The sequence below is a fragment of the Apis dorsata genome, unplaced genomic scaffold (assembly GCF_000469605.1).
Source record: "Apis dorsata unplaced genomic scaffold, Apis dorsata 1.3 scaffold_162, whole genome shotgun sequence".
Lineage (NCBI taxonomy): Eukaryota > Metazoa > Arthropoda > Insecta > Hymenoptera > Apidae > Apis > Apis dorsata.
Genome location: NW_006263451.1, coordinates 734,191 through 745,956, shown reverse-complemented (window position 1 = coordinate 745,956; position 11,766 = coordinate 734,191). Strand labels below are relative to the sequence as shown.

Genomic DNA, 11,766 nt, shown 5'->3' with positions numbered 1-11,766 from the left:
CGTTTAGTTTCTAGTTTTTCCTTTTTTTTTTTTTTTCTCTTTTCCTTTTTTTCGATTCTCTCGCTCGCCCCAATCACACGCGTTGTACGCATGTACGTGTCCACGCACACTCCTGCACGCACATATGCAACACACTCCTGCACGCGCACACCCTATTAAGCTATTTTCACTCGCGTATATTCTTTCTCTCCTTACTCTCCTCCCCCCTCCCTCCCCTTTTCTTCCTTTCCACGATCACTATCTATACATAGATAATAATTAATATCTATCTAACTCGATAGTCTCACACGCATACAAAACTCTCGTCGAACGAAAGACGCGATCGATACAATTACGATTAACTAAATACACGAATTTCTCTCCCTCATAGTTTCTTTCTTTCTCTCACCTGAAATGGCTGGAAAGATTCGGCTGGAAACGGTGGTGGTGGTGGTGGTGGTGGTGATGGCGGTGGTGGTCGTGGCGGCGGTGCTCGATCTCTCCCCCATGTCCGCGTCCTCCTCGTCCTCTTCGTGGATCGCGTCGCTGCTCGGGCTGCGACTCATCGGGGAATCGCCGCTGCTGTTCGAGTGAGAGTGCGGCCTGTGCATGCCCGTCGACATGGACAGATCCTCGGGCTCCGTTTGCTCCGGCAGATCGACTATGGGAATACCGGACAGGTTCAACGGTATTGGGATGGAGGCGTTGACGACAGGGCTCGGCAATTGGCGATGCGCCGATCTCACCGTCGCCTCCCTCGCNTTTCTGCCGATCAACGGAGCGGAGCTCGTCGTCTCGGGCTCCTCTATCTCCACGTCTATATCGATGTCGATGTCCTCGTCGAGGTCGTCGCTGGCCAACGACGGGGACGTGACCTGGGATCTCGATATATGCCCGGACGCGTTCAACCCTTGGGTACCGCACTTGTGATGCATCAGGTGATGCCTCCGTCTGAATCTCATCTGGCAATGCTCGCACTCGAACGGTTTCTCGCCCTTGTGGATCAGAAGATGAGCCTTCAGCTGATTCGAATCGCTGAATTTCGCGGCGCAAAGCTCGCACGCGTACGGCCGTTCACCGGTGTGAACGCGCAAATGGCGGCGCAGGTTGGCAACCTGGACGAATTGCCGGTCGCAATGGCTGCAGTGGTACGGCTTCTCGCCCGTGTGCAGCCGCATGTGGGTCTTGAGGTGGTGGTCCCGTGTGAATCTGTAATATTTACAGAGAGAAAGGTTTACTTATTTTCATAGGTATGTCTTTCGTAGGCGTGGAGAAATTACAATTGGATTAAATTTTTCGATCCATTCACATTTGCGAGAAATCTCTCGTTTTATTTTGCGAACGAAATTTTAGAGGAGTGTTGTGCATTATTTGTTTTGCATAAAGTAGATACGAGATAGGTAAAAGGTAAATTGAAGAGTTCAATTTACCTTTGATCGATGGAGTAAATATATCGATATCGGTTTAAGGCCACTAGACTTTTATGTTTCAGATGGAAATATCGCAATTTGCATCTTCGGTACGCTGAATAAGGAACAGTAACGTAAAGTAAACACGGTGAGAGGAAATAAGGGAGAAACATGACAATAACGCGATTACAGTCGAAAAACTTGTTTAAAAACTATTTTCTTTCGTCAAATCACGAACAAGATGAAAAAGCCAACTAATCTACAAACATAACGTATCTTAATCTCTATCTATAAACATATACAAACACATAAAAAAAAATTATTACACAGAGAATAAAAAACATCAGGTGCATAAAGATTATTAAAATATAGCTATACAATCGTGTATACAAATCTTTAACTCTATATCCTATACTCTGCCTCTTCTCAACAAATTTTAAATTCTCTCTTATGCTTCCTTACTTTACGAGTACAATTAAATTGATTGGACAAATGCAATCCAACAATCCAACAACAATTTTGGAATACATAAAATAATCTTTCCCGAGCTCACCTTTTGTGACACTCAGGGCACTCGAAAGGTTTCTCCCCTGTGTGCGTACGTTCATGGTTTTGCAACACGTGTTTGTAACCGAAGGATCTGGAGCACACTCCACAGGTGAACACCTTGTCCCTTCCGTCTTTGCCCACCTCGGGGCTGACCGAGATGGGCGGACTGAGCGGCGCCGTCCCCTCTAACGGTGGTTGCACCACGTCCATCGCCTTCGACGATTTCTGCGTTTTCTTCTTCGCCGTTTGACCCTTCCTCGAGATTCTGTCGCCGCTGCTGCTCACCACGTTGTTGTTGTTATTGTTGTTGTTGTTGTTGTTGTGGTTGTTGTTGGTGGCGGCGGCGGCGGCGGCGGCGGTGGTGGTGGTGGTCACGGTGTTGTTGCCGCGTCTGGACGTGGATTTGGAGCTCAACGCGGGCGACACGGGTCCGGGAGAGTGGTGGAGCGGCGAAGGGGGCGAGGAGGCGGTCGGTGGTGCCCAACCACCGAACAATGTCTGGTGTTGTCTGTAGAGAGAAGGGCTCGCTGCAAGGGTTGCGTGCAACGACACGGGGATACCGGCGGCCATCAAGGCCGCCGTTCTGCTCGCCGCGAGCAATTGCTGAGGGGTGAGCATGGACAAGCCTGCCGTCGTGCTTCCCATTCCGGGGAACATCACTTGAGACGTGTTGTTGTTCAATGGCGGTGAAAGCGGTTGCTTGTCGGATTCTTGTTTCATGTCGAGATGCTGCCCGCTTATGAGTCCTGGGGAAAAAAGAAAATGAAAAATCGGTAATAAAAGTAAGGTTTTCATAAGGTTTATTCTATTAAGGTATTCGTAGAGAAATTGTGGAATGCGTTTCTTATGTGTGTTTTGAGATGTCTATTGTCCTTATATCAAAGTCTGCATCAATACTATACTAATATTAGAGAGAAGTTGTTTTTCTTAAAATTCATTTATTTATTAAAAATTGATAAAACTGCATTGTATGTATAAAGATTTTATAAATGATTTTAATATAAAGGTAGAAAAAATATATAATTTTATTATTTTATACTTTATCAATAACTGTAAAAAATAAAAAATTCCGATACAATAATTTCTTGCATCTTTCCACATATATTCACATGTAACATGAGCAAAATAAATTAGAACGATATCGTCATTGAATATCTTTACTTGTTAACAACAGGAAAAAATAAGATTCGAAAGATACAGATTTCCGGAAATCGTCCGACGGTTTGACGAATAGCGTGGCGTTTCACAACAAATCGCATCGTGGGATACGTCGTTGGATACGATAGACGCGTGTACCACAATGCGCAAAAAGAACGAACGTTTCGTACGTGTACGGAATCGTACGACGATCTTTTTCTCCTTCGTACGTTACGTATATTCCCTCTCGCTTGTTCCGCCATTCGGCGATATTCTCCTCCTTGTTCCTCCCTCTCAGCCCTCCCACACACGTTGCTCACACGTGAGCGAGAAACTCGGTCCTCCTCCATTCACTCACACTATCGTACGGTACGGTTCATTCATAAGCCTCGACTTCCCACCCACGTCATCGCGATGTACCCGCCTCTCTTCGACTTGGGGCCAACGACTCTGTGAAAGTGCAAGCTATGCCAGTGCATTCTGCAAATGTCTCCACGTGGTTTTTTCAGAAAATGGAATTTTCTGTGATGATATTCGCGATACGTTGCCGATTCAAGATTCAAGATCATTTTTTGGAGGGGAAATTTTGATTGGAGATTGGTGAAAATATATAATATTGAAATTTTATTGGTTGTTGATTTTTAGATCGATTTGAAAAATGAAAATTTTTGAGATCTTTTCGAATAGAAAATAATGTTGTTGTTAAAGTTAAAATTTTCTTCTAGTTTTACGGAGTGATTTTAGCAAAATGTTACGAAGGATAATTTTAACATTCTCGAAAAAGAGCAACCCTCGTATTAGGGTTACACCTTCCGATGATTGCTTATCCGCGTGATCGACGAGGCTCGACGGGGTAATTGAATTAATAAGAGGCTTGGTTGCGAAATTAACGGACATAAGAAAATTATGATAATGACGAAATATAATTCGATGGTAGATTTACATTCGAGAGGAAATTTCCTTTCCTTGGAAACGTTCTTTGCTACTTGTTCAGAGAAACAAAAGTATAAATCGAATTCGAGATTATTGTAATTATTCGAGACTTTTAACGGGCCACTTGCAATCTACATGCGAGATGAGACGAAGATTTAATTTAAGAAAACAATGAATCAACCGACCATGCTTCGCCGCCACTTACTAATTAATGGGCCGTTTAGAAGAGGGACCCGTAATGAGACCCGTTGAATCAATAAGGGCGCGTAAGATCTATTCTCTTTCTTCTCTACCCTAAAACTCCCTTAACGTGGCCTAAGATTCTTACAGCCTACAATCGCCGTTTCCCGGCAACACGACCAGGAGAGTACCGCCCCCGCTCGCATCCCTACCCTAATTGGTCGCAACCCCAATATTCCGTTCCGAATCCCTTTCCCTTAGGTCTGAATAAAAATTTCTTCTTGCTGGGCTTTTTCTTTTACCGTTATACGCGGAACGTGAATTTAACGATTTATGGAAAATGCGTGGATTTTGTCAATTTTTCATACGTATAATTAATTTTATATTAAAACGCTATTTTATTTTTATTTACTGATCACCTATGATATTTATATTAGAAAAAAAAGATTTCGATATATCTGAATATCATATTTTCGTATATATTTATATTAATATAATTTATAATATTATTTTTCGAATATTTTCTATCATTTGGAATCTACATGCGAGATGAGACGAAGTAATATTTTTAATAAATTTATTAAATAGCTAGAATTTTGAGAGATTGTACAATTTATGTTATATGTTACAAAATATTGCACAAGTATTGCAGCATAATTTTCAAGTAAATATATATTTAACGATAGATCAAAGATGTAAAATATATGATGATTTGCAATTTGTATAGTAACTGCAATAAAATCACGTTGACCATAAAATATATCTAGTTCTTAAAAAATCCCTAAAAAATTAGACGGTGCCTTTTTTTACAATATTTTTTTAAAAGACGTACACATGTGAATTTTAACACAATTTATTCAAAAAAAACGCCTTTAAATTTTAATTATCTATTAAATTTACATATAATTTATTTGTTAATCGTTCGCAATTCCGTTCTTTAATTTGACCGCGTTTATTAAATGCGCAACTGAATATGCGCGCGCGCGCCTCGAATAAATATACCGTTGCACTTTGTTTATAACCTAGAAAACGCGTTCACAGAGACGACCGACGTCAGTGGCCGCACACTTCACGCTTTCGAGCATTTTCGTTGCAATTACGGGAGCGTGGCTATTTTTGGACGACGGTTGCAATCGCGAAATACGTCGAGCCTCATTTTCTCGAACTCGGTTCTCTTCTCCTTCCCGTCGAGTAATTTCGCGTCTTCCTGGATTATCGATGTTTACAATGTGTCACAACACGAGCATGTCCCCGCGAGCGCTTTTAGACTTTGGCGTTGAGCCAGTGTCGTTAACATGTCCTCTAAACTCGAAAACCTTAAATGTTCTTCTTTCCGACTATCTGCTTTGTGGATTGTGATAAATAATTATTAGGCCACTGAATGTCGAATAAAATACGAAGAAAGATGGTATCTTTGTCGTATATCGAGACAAACGAGAAACTACGAATCTTTTTTGTTTTCGACGGATGTGACGCGTGTTCTGCGATGAATTTCATCGAAATACTTATGAAACGTTTAAATCGATTATCGATTTACGCGAAAGACGAAATGCTGATGTGGCGATTGCGATATTTTTTTCGATAAAATTGTTGATCCATCCAACATTCGTGTACGAAGTTTCGCGATGTGAGAGTGGGTGGATATACAAGTGACGGCCGTAACGTACCTGCGTTAATTTGCGCCTCTTGAAGATAAGACAGTGCCATTGTACGACGTGTTTTCACCATAAGAACACATAACACAACACATAAGAAAGATCGCTTTTGATGCTGCTCTGATGATTCAAGTTCTTTTTTATTCCAAATACGGATGATGAGAAACCACTGGGAAATTATCGAATTCTCTTCGTGATAAACTGCGACGATATTTTTCTTGACGATTCTGTTTCGACGTTTGTAGTGAAACTGGCGCGTGTCCCATGGAACCAAGCAGGTGAAGAAAAATGAACAAAAAAAAAAAAAAAAAAAAAAAAAAAAAAGAAAGGGAAAAACGAACAAAAGGATAAACAAGGTACGTAAAAACGTGTTACTATTCTACTATAAACAACAAATGTCGCCGTTCGACCACGAAGAACGACGACAACCAACGATGTTACTCTGGGCTGACCTAACCCAATACTAACTGACAATCGAGTCGCGCTCACTGTAGTCAAACATCCCCCACTTCGATCCTAGTCTCCCCACTAGGTATACGGTATCCCCACTCTCGTCAGTCTTCTCTACCCTCTCGAATCGCAACCCTAGATGCGCGAGTCGCAGAAACGTACCTCGTTGGGGGATAAAGCGAGCCGAAGCGTGCATTAAACGAAGACAGATATAATGGAAGACGTTGAGAGTAGCGTAAGAGAGAAGATACTTAGAGAATACGATGAGATGATGAACGAGGACAGAGAAAGGGATCGGGAGAGAGTGAACGAGAAACAATGACAGACAGGATGAACCTGCGACCGTGATCTTTAAGAGTGGGGGGCGTTTACGAGTATAGGGATACTTGTATACTTCTCTGTCATGTTACGATGGACGAGGATGGCTATAGAAGGCGGGTAATCGGTGAAACCTGTGAGAGAAAAGATAGGGAGTGGACGAGACGTGACGGAGAGGGAGAAAGCGAGCTTGACAATGTTCTGCAACTATAAACCAAACCTGTGTGTTGTCGCTCACCCTTTCAAATCACAAGAAACAAAAACAATAAAAAAAATCAAGAGAGGTGTAAAAAGAGATTGTTACAAAAAGCGAACCGTTTTCTGCGTGATAGTTATTCTCTTAATACACGTTCCAATTTTATTCCGTTTGACTTTGTAGAGAAATAATTTGTTCGTAAAAAAAAGTCTTCGAAAAAATTTTTTTGTATCAATCTTTTAATATTCATAATGATAATTCTATATAGAAATGTAAAGAATAATAATAATAAAAAAAAAGATTCTTTTTATTAATGCGAAAAATATGATTGTTAATTAATACCTATATTCAATATGCAGTTATATATGAAACTTATAATATACAATATATAATCGAATGTTATGATTTGATATTAATATTGATATAATATTAAATACACGAATAATTAAAGAGTTAATTATTAAAATATTAAACATTTGAAATCATTATTGCTTTCGTAACGATATATATAGATACATATATATGTAGATATAATAAAAGATATAGAATATATAGATAAGTATATATATAATAGGATGAATTTAAAATAATAGATACCAAATATTTAGTATCCAATGCCAAATACATTATAGATATTTACTCTTTGCTTTAACGTTTGTAACAAATGAATGTCATATCGGTATATCTCATAATGATTATTAGAAAATATAACCATAAACGTTAAAAGCTTAAAAACGTTTCTCACGTACAATATAATAGCTTTTTATTTATTCTTGGTACATACTGATTCGCAAATCTCGCGTCGTTTCCGTTTTTACGTCGTTCGTAAGAATTTCGTAGGACTTTAACACCACTCTTAATAATTCACCTGCGGTCGATAAGGATCGCGTCGCGAAAACATTTACGACTTACTACGTCTACAAACTTGCTACGTCTCCTTTGAAGCTCGACGACGCGTCGTCGTTGCAACGATAGACGGGCGCGTGACATTAAATATGCAGCGATCAACGTATCCACACTGATTAGGCGTGTGACACGATACGCGTACGCTTGCGAGACTACTAAGCACTATTTTTCGTTGAAAACAAACTGTTCAAATATTATACTCAAAAAACATTCCTCATCGTCCGATATAAATAAAAGATGATAAAAAAAAAAGAAAAATCCAACGAAACGATTACTATTTCTCTGCCTATCTAAAAATATATTCGCGAACATTTTTTTTTTTTTGCATCGATATCGATGACGAAAAGAGGGAAACAAAAAAATGAAGGGAGAAGGAAGAAATCCAAAAAAAAAAAATCTCTTCGCTCGAACGAAAAAAAAAAAAAAAAAAAAAAAAAAAAAAAAAAAGAAAAATAAAAAAAAAAACAAATCTCGTTAGTCGATCGTTCACGGTTCCTCGACACATTTTTCACGTACCACGTCTCTTTCAACCGGTAGAATGAAACGCGAGTGGCGAACAATGCAATTTACGCAGGCCACGGCGTGGTATCGTCGCGAAACGGCAGGGATTTCACGTTGGTCGCGACTTCCGTGCTGCGATAACGTGGAAAGGTGTAGTACAATGGTCGAAAAAGCACAGGGCTTCCACTGTTTTTTCGGAAAAAACGAATTCTATCGAAACACCACACCCCTCCCTCCCTTCCTTCCTTCCTTCGTGTTTCAACATCGTAACCCTGGGGGTTGGGCTTTCTCTCTCTCTCTCTCTCTCTCTCTCTCTCCCTCCCTCCCTCTTTCTCTTCCCCCTCTCTCTCTCTCTCTCCTAAGCCTCGGGGGTGAAAAGTACGAGAGACACGCTCGCGCGTGCACGCGCGCGCGTTCTCCTCCTCTCACCTGCCCAAGTTCGGGCGTGCGATGCGCGTGCCTGTATAGGGATCACGGCACACGCGAGTGTACGATAAAAAACTGGGAAGAATGGCTTTTTGTATAGGTTCGATCTTTCAGGTGTGTGCACGCGTGCGTACGCCTGGATTGTGTAAGTGTTGTTTGATATTTCCACGCTTGTGAGAGTTTTCGCGTTCGATTCTGTTGCCGATGTTTGATCGGTGAAGGAGATTTTAGATATCGAAATTCGATAGGAAAGGGAGACGATGATTTTTGAACACACAATTCTATTAATTTTTTAATTCCCTCGAAATGTTGTAATCGATCCAAAAAAAAAAAAAAAAAAAAATGGGAAAATTTCTTGTATCTCTTCGTTATTACTTGATGGTTCATGATAATTGATTTCTAAGACTAAGATAGATTGCAATGTTGGCAATAGAATTTTTTTTATGATCACTTTCTTAATCTATCTTGAATCCTTTATTGCAATTTATTGCGCGAGCAAACGATTTTTAAAAGGGATATAGTAAAATCAAAAATCATTTTCGATATACGATATCTAATAAATTATTGTAACGAAGAAGGCAAGTAGTATATTTTATAGGAAATCTGTTGTAAAGAAGGATTAGTCCAAGAGAGAAGGATAAAAAAAGATTCTTAATTCTACTTTCGAATTTCATTTTCTTAGGACAACACTTTAAGTTACAATGGCAGTTTAAAAAAAAACAGAAAAAAAGTTGCGTTAAAAAGTTGCATTTTTGACTGCAACAAACGCAAAGAAAAACATTCACAATTGCAAGATTATTGGCAATTATTACGATACTTAACCCTTGGGCTTTTGACACGGAAGCAAAAGCCTTTACCTGGTGACCCACTACTCTGTCAGATGAGATTTTTAACTCTTTACCTGCTACGCACGTAGCTTGTTTTGTGAATCGACGAAACAGAGGCGGAAAACTCGAAATTCAAAAAAAAAATGCAAAAAAAAAAAAAAAAAAGGAAATCGATCAGCACGATGATGTAATCTATTTCCAAATTGGTCGTCGCAGAGATATAAAGTTTCCTGATATAAATAAGGGTGGTAAAAATTTAGGAAGATGGACAAAATTTTAAAAATATGTTCGAAAATAGTCTAACGATCGAACAATTTTAGTGGCAATAAAACGGACATAGGATTGTACGAATCCAATGCCAAAAGTCACAGGGTAACGTTGTTAGAACACGGTTCTAACCTCTATAACATTTTACTCTTTCTCTATTTCTTTCTTTTTCCCTATTATTCTCCTTTTCTCTCTCTCTCTCTGTAGTAGTAAAACTGCTACACGATTGTCCTCGAGGAAAGGTTTTTCATCTCTGAAACGAAAAAGCGACGGAAGTAAAAGTAGTAAGAGGAGCACGAGAGGATAATACCGGCAATTAAAATTACTGGAGAATTGATTGCTCCAGTTTCGTACAAAAGAAGAGGTAAAAGGATCTTTCTCTCTCCCCTTTTCTCAACATTCTTTACGGTAAACGTATTCAAGGTAAACAGACTTATTGGGGGTTATTCGAGCTTTTATAATTTTACAAGCGCAAATGATCAGGTATGAAAATATCGGGCCCAAACCGGGTTCTGAGAAGAGAAAATAATGAAAGAGAAAAGGTATACCTCTTCCTCTCTTCTCTCTCTCTTTTTCCCTCGTATGGAAAACTAAACTCGAAATTTCGGCCGATCGGTTTTCCCTCTTCGTCTATGTAAGTTATGGTCGATTATATTGTATACACGTTTATACGATTCTCTTTAGGAAAGCGAAAGATGGTGAGAAAAGGGCACGTTTTATTTCACCATTTTAAATACTAGGTGACCTGTAAAACTTGTATTTTTCCTCAAAATAAATGGCAGTTATTGTGACACTTTTCACGGGGGTCGCTTTTAACATTTTTTAATTAGATTTATGATGGTGTTGCGTCGGTTTATTTTATTACTTGGTGAAATATTGCACCTCTGTAGTTCGCAGTTTAAAATTTTCTATTTAACATTGCTTTCATTTTTCATTTCGGTAAAAGTTCCAACTTTCATTCGTTTTTATACCTTTTATAAAATATTAGAAATATCCTCAAATATTGTTACTTTATAAAGATTTCGTAGAATTTTTAGTTATTCTTTTTTTTTTTTTTTTTAACGGATCAATGATTCAAATTTTTTTTCATTTTATAATTGCTTTTTCTTCTTTTTAATATTACGTTACGCAGGGAAACACGTGACACGTTGCACCGAAATCTCGTATTCGGCTCTTCGTATCTTTTCCAAAAATATCTTCTTCGTTTCTTCGTGAACAGATACAAACAAACTAGTCCTCTATAATCTGGATAATCCAACGAGCTGTGCGAAAGTAACGTACACATGTCTTCGTTTGAGGACAAAAATACACAACGATGTCTCTTGTTCCGTGTTGCCCTGTTTTCTAATTTTTATATACGACATGAACCAACGTGCTCCTTATATTTCTCGACTATATATTTGACAGTAAGAAATAAAATTGCTTTAAATACTCAGTTGTACTCAACATATTTTGAAGTTAAATTAATCATCAATAAATATTTTCTATTGTACAAATTAATTTTTTTTCTTTTTTAATACTATTACATACGTATAAATGAATTAAAAATTACGTTCCTAAAAATTTTAACTAATTATAAACAAGATAATGAAATCAATGCAATGAAATTTCATTAAAGATAAATAATAAATAAAATCTTAATAGAAATCTTTCGTGATATATATTAAAAAAAAAAGGAAAAGAAAAATCGGGAAGTTTAAAAAAAAAAATTATCAAAGTTAAGCATCAAATCCTCCCCCCTCTCTCCCTGGAATAAAAATCGGCCAGTTTTTGCGATGAGCTTTTTTTTCAGCGTGAGACTGAGGAAATTCTAACGGAAATACGGAAATACTCCACACGGATGGTCCAATTTATGCAAACCAATCTACCTTGAAATCTGCCTATTGTCAACCGGAACCGCTTTACATAGAGACCAGCGCAATAGATTAAATCGATATCTTGATCTGCGGTTGACGAGCAACCGTTGGTCACGGTTTCGCCACAAAGAACTTGTACGAGTCAGCTCTGGAAAAGTTTCGGTTGCGTCTCTCGAG

At 38.7% G+C, this 11,766-nt stretch overlaps 1 protein-coding gene across 1 annotated transcript; it reads right to left on the bottom strand.

Moving 5' to 3' along the window:
• Positions 1–6: 6 nt before the first annotated feature.
• On the bottom strand, positions 7–6,957 carry LOC102673055 (protein krueppel-like). Its single transcript, XM_006613734.2, has 3 exons — positions 5,855–6,957; positions 1,942–2,683; positions 7–1,188 (listed from the first exon to the last, which is right to left on the bottom strand). The coding sequence occupies exons 1-3, from the start codon at positions 5,913–5,915 to the stop codon at positions 342–344; spliced, it is 1,650 nt and encodes a 549-aa protein (XP_006613797.1). The 5' UTR covers positions 5,916–6,957; the 3' UTR covers positions 7–341.
• Positions 6,958–11,766: the final 4,809 nt, after the last annotated feature.